The sequence below is a fragment of the Gossypium raimondii genome, chromosome 7, assembly GCF_025698545.1.
Source record: "Gossypium raimondii isolate GPD5lz chromosome 7, ASM2569854v1, whole genome shotgun sequence".
Taxonomy (NCBI): domain Eukaryota; kingdom Viridiplantae; phylum Streptophyta; class Magnoliopsida; order Malvales; family Malvaceae; genus Gossypium; species Gossypium raimondii.
Window position 1 is genome coordinate 45992771 of NC_068571.1, and position 12320 is coordinate 46005090.

Below are 12320 nucleotides of genomic sequence, written 5' to 3' on the forward strand. Positions count from 1 at the left end.
TTCTTGTAGATTAGTTTCAATAAGCTTTCATTATTCCTCCACTTGGTTTTTTTTCACCTTTATTATTTTCTCTGTTTTCTCATTCTAAATGTTCTAGATGGTGATAATAATTTATTCCATTGCAATTATACAAATTAAAAGCAACAATTTGTAGCACATTTAATAATAATTCACCTATTCTATGCTTTCCCAATCAAAACCCATTTCAACCCAAAGTTCTTTTGCAACTAAACACGACCTCAAAGCATGTACTATGTTTTCTTCAGCATCCCCACATCTTGGTCATACGCTCTCCTTTAGTAAATTTTGTTGCAACCCGGTTTCTAATGGTGTCAGAAAATACGATTTCAGGATCACGTTTCCATAAACCGAGTCTGTAAATATTAAATAGGGATATTTAAGGAGCTAATATTTAGATGAATTAAAATTTGGATAGTTAATTTAACCGAAATTGTGTTTAATTAAGGCCTAAGGACTAAATTGTAAAATTCAATCGCTATGAATTTTTAATTGGTAAATGGATTGGGGACTTAAATTACAATTATCAAAAGGACCAAAATGGTTAATAAACCATTACTAATCATGTTCTAGTGGATGGTAATGATGATTGTGGATTAATTAAGTAAATTAAGATTAAAACATAATAAATTAATTAAGTAAATTAGTTGTAGAAGAGATGAAGTATCATATTCTCCAATCGTTCAAACTTGAAACAAAGGGGAGGATGCCATTATTTTTTCCTTTAAGCTTTTTTTTGCCTTAATTTCAAGTAAGTCCCTAGCCATTTTTCTTTGATTTTTATAGATTTTTTTATCTTGGAAACTTGATTAAGCTAACCCAAGATAACAAAACATTTAGAAACCTCTAAAACTCTGTTGTCGAGATATAAGCTCGACCAGGAACTTATGGTATTAGCAGCCGAATTGCCAATAAGGGAAGGCGAAAAATGCATGAGAGCCCGCTAGTTCAAGCATGACGCAGAAGTTTGAGTACAACAGGGAGTTAAATTATTTTATTTTCTTTTAAGTTAATACCTTAGCTAAGAAGGGGCGAGCTATGCATGGTGGTAGTGAAGAAACTCACTAAGTTCATTTGAACTTACAAATGTTTTGGCCTATGATTGCAGGGCTCGTTAGATAAGGAACTTGAGGAGGGACAAGCCAAATAGTGATAGAGCAGGAATCAACATCAGTAGGGTGTCATGAACATAGGAAAGGGGTATCTTCAAAGGTTTTGCCTTGTGGTCAAATATAATATAGCTAAGTAGTTTACTAAGAAGTTCGAAACTCTGAGATAATAATATTTTATTTGGATTTAAGGATTTTGTTGTAAGATATAAATATATTATTCAAAAAAGTCTGTCTTAAAATTTATTAAGTTTATAATTTGGTCATTAGTTCAAATTGGGTCCATTTGTGACACTCCATACCTGATTCGATGATCAGGTCAAGTGAGGGTCTTTCAGATACGATAAATAATCATTCTCTGAACTTACACGAGCTTACGAAATCTCTAATGCTAACCCAAGATCAATTTAGGACTAAATTGTAAAAGAATTAAAATTATAGGGTTGATGTCGTAATGTAAGGGAGTTCCTTGCCGCTTTGTGACATACGTTTGACTTCGTAACGTCACATATTGTTTCTACAATTCCTAATTGAACTTCAACTTGCAAATTTCCAAATTAACTTATGTGCATAAACATACCATATTTCCTGCCAAATAATACAATTTACCTAAATCATGATACCTTAATCAACTATACACTAATGCCAAATTACATATAAGTTTATTGGTTAGCCTAATTCATTTAAGGCTTCAAAGATACTTTCTATCCACAAGTACCATATGGAAATACATCTGTTATATAATACTAAACCACATAATAAACTTTATACAAATTTTACTTCCATATAATTAAGTCTATTATACCAAACTTGCAAATTTAGTATCCTCAAAACATAGCAATATATCTAAATCGACTCAACCTAAGTACATGTCATATAACCATCAAAGAGAATCTATACAAACATTGTTGAGTCTGGCATCGTGATTGGATGTTGAAGTCGATGCTCGGGATCTTGATTGGGACCTAACTTGCACATGGAAAAACAAATTGTATGTTGAGCGATAAAGCTCCATGGTATTTCTATAATTCAAGTCAATATAATATAAATGTTACTCAAATGAAAATAATCAATCCAAGTCTATTGTTTAACTAATTTGTATGGAAATTGTAATATAAACCTAATGATCAATTCATTTGGTTATTTCATATCTTACTTCCTAACACCTATCTAACCATTTTCCACATATTGAACTTCACACATATTTGATCATTTCATATCACCATTTATAAACTTATACTCATATATATATATATACACATTCATCAATTTACATATTCAATTTCATCTCATCAATTCAATCATTTTTTAGTTTATTAGCTCGTAAATACTTAATTGACCTTCAGGGCTCGTTTCTAGCCAATTTGCATGGTCTTTCACATGTTATCAAATATCACAATTCATATGTGAGCAATTATATCAAATCAATTCGCATTTCATTTCAATCTACCATATAGCCTAGCCAAATCGTGTTTATATAATCCTATTAATCTGACACGAATTTCAAGATGAATATACGAATCAATAAATTTGTATCTCAATCTGGAACTACAGTGCATCATTGGATAATTGAAGGAAAGGCACTAGCACACATAGTGCGTCATCGGTTAAACCGAAGCAATCATACTGGTACATAAGTGCATCATTTGATGTACCAAAGAAAATATTCTAACACGTAAGTGAATCATCGGGGTATACTGAAGCAATCATACTGGCATGTAAGTGTATCATTGAATGTACTGAAGAAAATGTATTGGCACGTAACTGCATCATTAGCTAAACCAAAGTATATACTTGTATAGTTAATAGGATAACTAGTTTCCAATTTCATCACATAGTTCAATTCACATCCCATCAGTCTCAATTCAACATCAAATCATCATTTCAGCATATAATATAACATAATTCAACTCAATTTCATACTAATTTCCTAGATCAATTAAGTCATACAACTTTCTATTTTATTCAATTTAGTCATTGTCTCGATGTTCAATTTAAACCATAGCATTTCAATTCAATAATCATTAATAAATCACCTCAACAGTATATAATGCAAAATTTTATAAATATGCAATAATTAGATTAGTCTAGTCATAGAGATACAAACCAAAAGCTCGTGCCACTCGTTGTTAGCTTTCAATTTTCCTATTCCTTTTGATGATCCTACATCATTTTTAACTACAAGTAATAATTCAACAATAATATAATATCAAATTCCATCAAAATCACATTTAATTTACAATGTTATACATATTGTATGATTTATTCAATTTAGTCCCTAAAATCGAGACTAACATAATTTTCAATTTAAAGATTTGGATTGAAATCCAATTTCACAATTACTCATTAGGGACCTCCTATTTCTTATTCATACTGTCAATTTTACAGTTTATTCAATTTAATCCATAATATAAAAACTATCAATTTAGCTTTACAATCTAGTCATTTTCTTAAACTAAGCTTAATTTCTACCGATTTAACACCAAATTAATTCATTTTTCAACGATGGCAACTTTCTAAAACTGTAACAATTTTGTAAATTGGTACATGGGCTAGCTAAATCAAACTTCCATGACCTCAAAAACATAAAAAAAAAAATACAAGAAAAAGACTTAATTGAACTTACCAAATTGATGTCCAAAGCTTACGGTTTTTGAAGCTTTCCTTTTGAGTTTTTCTTTCTAATATTTCGGTGGTTTTGGGGGAGGAAGATGAAAACCTCCAATGGTGTTTTCTTTATATAATAAGCTTAATTTTTAATTAAGCTTACTTAGCCATTATTTATTCATTAATTAAACGTAATTTAATTTATAATTTAATCTTAATAATCCATCAATACCCGTCCACTAAGTGATTGAATATATTGGTTTAAATACCATTTTAGTCCTTTGTATAATTACCATTTAAGTCCTCAATCTTTATTCTAAATAAAAAACCTATAGCAATTGGACTTTACAATTTAGTCTCTGGGCCCTAATTAACCATAATTTTGACTAAATTGACTATCCAAAATTCAATTCACCTATATATAAGCTCCGTAAATATTTTTACTTAATATTTACAGACTCGGGTTATAGAAACAAGATTCTGAAACCACCTTTTTCTGGCACCACTAGAAACCGGATCGTTACAACATAATGGTTTCTTAACTTGATATGTGATAATTTAGAAATTAGTATGATTTTTCCAAGATATCACATTTTAAGCTTAAATCGTTTGATTTTGCTTTGCTCATATGGCTAAAAAAATATCTCGCAAAGGATAAATGAAATTATCAGCATAAATATGAACCACCCAATTTAATGAGCTTTGCCTTCCGATTTTGATTTGGGGGTATAATCCATATCATTATTTTCATTTTCTTATCACCAAAACAGCAGAACTGCCCCCTTTGAATTTGTGTAATTCTTTTTGCATCAAAATAGCTTTTTTAATAATTATTGAGTCTTTGGCTCAGTTGGTAAGGGCGAAAGCTTTAAGTTTTAAGTACTCGAGACCTATATGTATAATTATATGCATTACGCTTACTAATTTATGTTGTTTTAAAAAATCTGTAATGTACAAATACACATTATGATTTCTTGAAATTATATAAATTTTTTTAAATTTATGGGTATCAAACTGAATTGAAGCATTTTAGGGTGGTTAATTAAAAAATGTAAATAAGATTATAAGTATGTAAAATGACGAGGTGGAATGTTGGTATGTTATATTAGGAGTTTGATTTATTTGGTTGGATTGAAAGATATTTTACTAAATTATCTTTATTACATAAATTTTTTACCAACAAGTTTAGTTCTTTTAATATTTTTTAGCCTCAATTTTCATAAAATTATGATCTTATTTTTATTGCAAGTTATATAATAATAAATAAATATATAATGTTAAAATAAATCATTTATGGAAAGTGGTTGCATCACTAATTATAATTTAGAAATCATAATTAATGTATTAATAGACAAATGTTTAGAATAAATATAATAATTATAACTTTAAAGGATGACATTTATGGTTCAATGTTAAGAAAATAGATATGTTTATTTTAATTAGACGTAAAATTTGTTTAAAAAATGACTAAAATAATAAAATGAAAATAAAAAGTTCATCTTATTTTAAAAATATTAGAGTTATCTGAGAAAAGCAGAGTGAATGAAAACATTAAAGAAGAAAAAAACAAAATTAGGTGCAAAATGAAAACCCTAACACATTCAAATAATAGATTGCCCAAATCTCCTACTAATTAACCCCACAAGTATAAAATCATTACATTACCAGGTGGAAATCCTAGCAACTGTAAAAATTGTTTTTTATCGAAATTAAGGTAACCGTGTTAATAATAGTGATCAATCCTTTGCTTTTAAAAAAAGAGTAAATGTGCTCTATTTTCATGTACAAAAATCGAATCTCCAGCTCTTATAATTAGCAGGAATAATTTTTTTAGTAAGGATAATACAATACATGCAAACTTCTAAACCAATTGTTCATTTTCATCTTTAGCTCAATTCATTGCCACTTATTAGACAAAAGATAGGACGAGAGGATCCCAATGCAATCTTTCTTAAAATAGTAACATCCAAAACTACTTTTAGATTCATATTTTAACACCAATAAGAAAACAAGAAGGGATATTAAAATTATCTTTATTTAAATTACTTGATTGCTAAGTATTTTATTTAAAGTCATATTAATAAGTTTTAAGTAACAATTCAACAACAGCTACAAGTAAAATATATATTTTAAATTCAAGTCGATCGACATTTAGTATCAAAAATTCATAACATTCAAATATGTTTCATGAAAAAATCATAGAAAGAAAAAAGTCATACAATAAAGATTTTAACTTTCAAAAATTATTTTATAATATTTTAAAATTAAGTGATTAAAATATGAGACATTGAGATGTGTAGTTGGTGAGTGATTTTAAAGCCAGTAATCTCTTCCTACATCATCTTTGGATTCTTCCATATGAATACACCAAGTTGCTACCAAAATAATAGATTCCAACAACTCTTATGAGAAGGATGTTATTTACTCGTTAGAATTACACCACGCTGGTACTACAATGCCAATGATTGGTATTTTTTTTTTATTACTTAATTCATAATTATTAGTACAAGAAGTAATAATACACAAACAACATCATATATTTATTTATGTATGTATGTAACATATAGATGTGTAACTTAATAAGCCGAAGACCAGAAAGCATGATCTTCAACATGAAATCCATAACTACAAGAACTTGCAGGCGGGTCGGAGTAATCATTGTCTTCCAATTTTGGGAAGATGTAAGAAGATGGTTGAAACAAAGCCTTACTCAAGTTATCTTCCTCATCTTGTGATGTATCAGACTGATCTGGTTCGAATGGATAAGATGAATGAGGGCTGTCTGAATCAACAGGCTTTTGTGGTGGTTCTTGACACACTGTGTTCACATCCGATAACTCTGAGTTGTTCTTTTCTTTCATAACCAACTTATCAGTAAGCTGAAGAACCTGATAAACCAATATCAAAATCAAGCCAAACCCATATAAAGGTTTAAATTCAATCAAAGATTCAAAGGTAAGTACCTCCTGTTTAAGTTTATCTTTCTCTTTGAGGAGATTACCATAATCATCTTTGAGGGTATTAAAGCTAGCTTGTAAAGTGTCATAGTCTTTTTCAAGCTGCTTAGTCTTCCATCGAGCACGGCGGTTTTGAAACCAAATGGCAACTTGACGGGGTTGTAACCCAAGTTCTTTAGCTAGTTGAGTTTTCCTTTCAGGTTCAAGTTTGTTTTCAACCTCGAAACTTTTCTCTAGAAACTGGACTTGGTCAACAGTGAGTCGTCTTTTCTTCTCAGGTTGATGAAAATACTCATCAAGATCTTCATCTCCATTCTCTTCTTCATCAAAACTTCTAAAGAATGATCTGTTTCCTCCATGGACGTCTTCAAAGCTTACCATCGATCTCGTACCTGAAACTAACGTAAATGAAAAACAAAAAAAAACTTTAGATTATTTATCACAAACCCAAATCCCAAAGTGAGGGAAAAAAGGGAATACCAAAGAAAGAATAAGGGGAAGAGCCTGGTCTTGGAATGAAAAGAGGATCCATAGGCTCAGAAGAAGAAGGAACCCTTTGACTTTGAAGTAAAACAGAGAGATTATTAGAACCACCAACACTATTAGTATTATTACAAGAGAAGACCCTCCCACCCGCCATGAGAGTTTCAAGCTAAATGATCGATCTTGTTCAAGAAATCATCTTCACCATATCATCAAATGATCTAAAAAATTAACATAAAAAACAAAAGAAAAAGAAGAGAAAGAAAGACCACTCTGGCTTTTGGATTTTAAAGAACACAAAGTTGTTCACTTGTTTTAAGACTTGTGACGAAAGAAGCTGGTTATGATGATTTCAGTGATATGGGAGGTGTGGGAGCAACGGCAGCTCACACCCATCACTCAGAATAACCTATTTTTTTTCTTCAGCTTTGACAGATGTAAAGTGAAGAAGAAGAAGAAGAAGATTCTTTCTCCGAGGAGGCGAGCTTTGAAAGGGTTCTATTGAAGAGGTGAGCTTTGAAAGACCTATATGGGGCATTCCTTGCCCATGGAGTTGTCTTTGAAATTTCTTTTATGCCCTTTGCTCTCTATTTTTTTTTCTTTGTTCATTTAAGTTATTTTTAAGGGCTTTCCTCTCTCATTCCTTTTTATTTCCCTTTGCCTTTATTGCTTTACTTCCCAACAAAAGGAATTACACACAATATATACTACTAGTATAAACGAGGAAAAAGTTTAATATTTAGAATTTAAGGTTTAGGGTTTTTTCCACTCAAGCTCTCAGTCTATAAGGGACCAATCAAGTCCATATGAAATAGTTTTAAAAGATGTGTTATCTGAATCAATTGCAACTACGGGCATGACTCTCGTTGCTATTTACCCTTTATATAGTTTCCACAAACTCTTAGAATGGATCCACTTAAATTGGCAAGCATCACTTGACATGAAAAATGACACAAAGGCATTGGAGACCCTTGTAATGAACATGACCCAACTTTTCATGCCAAACTTGCAACTCACAAGAATTAGCTTTGTTGCATTTCATGGGTTCAATAAGCTTGTAGCAATTGTCAAATGTCTATTATTTAATCTGTAAATTCTAGTAATGCTCCGTAACCTTATTCCAACCATAGATACGGGTTAGGGGTGTTACAGATTCTTATGCAAATTGCCTTCAATCCTTCTAATAGAAAGACCTTGTCAAGTGTTGGCATACTATCATTATTGAGAACACCTTTTCCTAATATTCGAACCTTTTTTTCATCGCCAAAAGTCACCTCACCTTCATGATTTTCTTGGAAGTTTGTAAGATAGGAGCTATTACTAGTAATATGTCAAGGGCATCCACTATTGAAATACCACACATGATCTGTGATGCTTTTTCGAGATTGATGAGCAACAATCATACATCTTTGATCTTTTCTTCTCTAAAGCAAGTTTTGCTTCAAACTCTTGGTAGCATTAGGCCTAATTGCAACAAGTGTTGTAGTTGTTTATTTCATTATTTGATCTTTCAAATTTTTTAAAGCACATTGGCTTGATATGGCCTGACACATTTTAACACCCCTCGCTTGACCCGATCCCTGGGTCCAAGCTACAAGATGCTACAGTCATTGCTGGAGCAACTATGGTCAAATCGACGGTGTTTAATCATTCACTCATTCAAATACATGACAATTACATTCAAACTATGATAATTAATCAATTCCGAGTCTTAATCAAGCTTACGAAAGCTCTTTTAATAACCTGAGCATAAAATAGGACCAAATTGCAAAGTTTTAGAAATCCAGGGTCGATGTCGTGAATCCAATTCCTCCACATTGAGATGTAGCCAAAATAGTATGTCATGTCGTGACCTCAGGCCACTTGACGTCTTAACATGACTCACTGTCAATCGATGTTGCGATGATGTAGGTTGTTCGTTGGGACGTAGGCTCTATTTTTGGTAAAAATAAACCATTTGGTACCTATTTCAAAGTTTCCATTTCAACCATTCAAATATACATGAAAATACCATTACCAATTGTCTAAAAACCTACCAAAACATGTTAAATAGTCAAACAACTATGTTCAAGTTTCCATTAAAACATTCATTATATGACATCAATTAAGCTTCAACAAATCAATGCCGATTACCACATATTCACCAAGTCATTCCATACCAAATTTGCCTATGTCAATCCACTTTAAGTCATGCAATTTCATATGTCATACATCTCAAGCATAATCCATTATACATCAACAAGTGCAAACTAGGATTTTAAGTCCTACACACTTACCATGTAGCAACCTCACACCTATACTCTAATTTGGATGAATCCCCACTAAGACTCTTCTCTTGAAAACTTAGTTATAAACTAAGTGACTCACTTAAGTTTACTTACAATTTTTCACTCGAAGCTAATGTAACACCCTTTACCAGACCTAATCGTCGGGTCCAAGCAACAAAGTGTCACATTCATCGTCGGAGCAACTACTAACAAATTCACAGTAAAAACATCATTTCACTTCATCAATCATGAAACCAATCAATAATACAATATTGAATAACATGAACATTCTTTTTCTAGTCTTGTATGAGCACACAAATGCTTTAGAGTCAACTCGAGATTAAATAGAGAACTTTTTGTAACATTTTTAAAAAATTTTATCAATTAAACCATAAAAATCATTCAAATATTCAATAATATCATAAATACCTAAATATACACAATTAAATTTTAGGCTTAATAGAACTTACAAAAGCTTTTTTGTAAACCTGATCATTAACAAGGACTAAATTGTAAAGTTTTTAAAAATTCAAGATCAACATCACGACGTCAATCCTTCACATTCTGACATCTCCAAACAATTTTTCATGTTACGACATCAAGCCATCCGACATCACGACATCACATACTGTTCGGTTGGTGTTGTGACGAGGAAATGTGAGTCATTTGGTACCTATTTCAAGCCAACAATCCCAATTCACTTTTTGTGCATATTTACGCAACATTTCCCTATATAAAAGTATGCCAAGATGCATCTCATAACATCAATTACTCAATACTAAATTCAATCAATTTAACATACCTTAATTTGGCACTAAAACACATCAAACCACTTTCTAAAATACAAGCTAATCTCCTATGTTTTCAATACATTTAAATCATCATTCACTGTGTCATTTTCATATACAAAACAAACCATATGTACAATCAAATGAACCATTCATAATGATTCACATATAAAACTTATTATATAGCAAAATCATACAATTGTGCATATGTGGACACTATCATCCCAAATCAACATTAACCAAAGTTTAAACCAAAACCATCCATTCACAAGATATCACATAATATAACACCTATTTACATGCCACAAAACCGAGCTTTAAATGATAGAAAGACTACCAAATTAATAACAAGATAGTGTGAGCTCCTCTATGATCCGCTAGACATGTTCCGCAAGTTGCCAGTCTACAAGGAAAGGGAAACAACGGTGTAAGCATATCAAATGCTTAGTAAGTTCACAAGTATTTAAACACAAACTAACCTTAGTTTACAATCTAATACAATAAGCTATTACCTTGTTAGGTTTGCCTAAACATGACCATCACATATAAAAAGGGTGAGTTCAACATATATTGAATCATATGGTAATTCAAACATATAATATTCGAATTAACTTATAACCAACATTCCAAGTCCATTTATATACTCAATCAACATTAAATCAATTCAATATCACATCCATAATATTTTACATACATATATGCTCAAATCCAGATTCTCATTTCAATAATTTTTTAGTCTATAAACATCAGTTGTATTCAGTTAGCCCTCAGGGCTCATTTTTAACTCAATTCAGATATCATTTATCCAATTTACATTTTATATCCCTATTAACCTGACTCGGACTTAGACGAATACACGGATCCAACCAATCACACCAGTTTGATACCCAGTGTCTGCCGTGTGCCCTACGCTCATCAATGTGTTTGGCACCCAATGCCTCATTGGTATAACCAAAGTATAAATGTGTCCAGCACTCATTGACTCGTAGTCGAACCCGTACTTGACCTATCCTATGACATGTCAATTATATTCAACTCTACCCGAACAGTTAATAGAATAACCAATATTCAAATTTCTTTATAGTTCAATCCTTGTTTTATCGATATAAATATCATCAATTCATCAATCAAGACATCATTTTAATACATAACATAACATTATTCATTACAATACTAAGCCAATTTCACAATTTCATCAATTTATATTATTTTCAATTCTATTCAATTTAGTCTTCTATCTTGGAAATTAAACATAATGATATCAATTCAACTAATAAATCTCAAACTAAAATTCATTATATTCAATTTATTAGTCAATTTGTCATTTCTTTATAATTTAGTCCATATCTCACCTTTTTGTACCAAATTGTAAATAATCCAAATTTCAATTAAACATATTTAAAATTACAATTTTAAATACATAAAATTTAACACAAACATACCATATGAACTTACCTAGTCAAAATAGCAAACAACAAAATCTTCAAGGACTAATCAGTAATTTTGCTTTTTTCTCGATTATCCTCAGTTTGGTTCAATTTCCAATCTATACAATAATTTAGTTCAAATTATCAATTCCAACCCTCTTATTTTATTCTATTATAATCATATATTAGCTTTTTTTTCATTATTCGAATGCCCCTAAAGTTTTGCATTTTATTCAATTTAGGCCGTAAAACCGAAATTACCATATCTTTCAAATTTGAGTCTCAATTTCGAAATCGATCTCAATTTCATCCTTCTATAGCCCTCTATAATTACAAAAATTTCATGCCAATTTGAAAATATTTATACTTTAGCCCCTATGTTCAAAATTAATCGTTTTTAGTTTACAAATTAGTCATTTTTCATATCTAAGCTTAAAACGTAACTATTAAACACCAAAACTTCAATCATTCATCAATGATATTATTTATAAATTTTAAAAATTAGCACACAAATTAACTAAATCAAATTATAACGATATCAAAAATATAAATTTTAGAAGAAAATGAACTAATTTAACCTACCATGCATGCAAGACCGAAAATATTGAAGCTCAAAACCTATTCTTTTTCCTTTTTGCTTCGTGAAAGAGACGAGTGAAGTGAA

General features: G+C 30.7%; 1 protein-coding gene across 1 annotated transcript; it reads right to left on the reverse strand.

Annotated features, from left to right (window-relative positions):
- Positions 1-6182: 6182 nt before the first annotated feature.
- Positions 6183-7687, reverse strand: LOC105787797 (homeobox-leucine zipper protein HAT5). Its single transcript, XM_012614352.2, has 3 exons — positions 7172-7687; positions 6698-7089; positions 6183-6622 (listed from the first exon to the last, which is right to left on the reverse strand). Exons 1-3 carry the CDS (start codon positions 7329-7331, stop codon positions 6311-6313), a joined length of 864 nt encoding a protein of 287 aa, XP_012469806.1. The 5' UTR covers positions 7332-7687; the 3' UTR covers positions 6183-6310.
- Positions 7688-12320: the final 4633 nt, after the last annotated feature.

Bases quoted from the DNA above. Each gene is read 5' to 3' on its own strand.
- LOC105787797 (XM_012614352.2), bottom strand. From the start codon at position 7,331: ATGGCGGGTGGGAGGGTCTTCTCTTGTAATAATACTAATAGTGTTGGT. The intron at 7,090-7,171 runs GTATTCCCTTTT...CATTTACGTTAG, and splicing joins TTCCCCTTATTCTTTCTTTG to TTTCAGGTACGAGATCGATG. The intron at 6,623-6,697 runs GTACTTACCTTT...TTGGTTTATCAG, and splicing joins AAGATAAACTTAAACAGGAG to GTTCTTCAGCTTACTGATAA.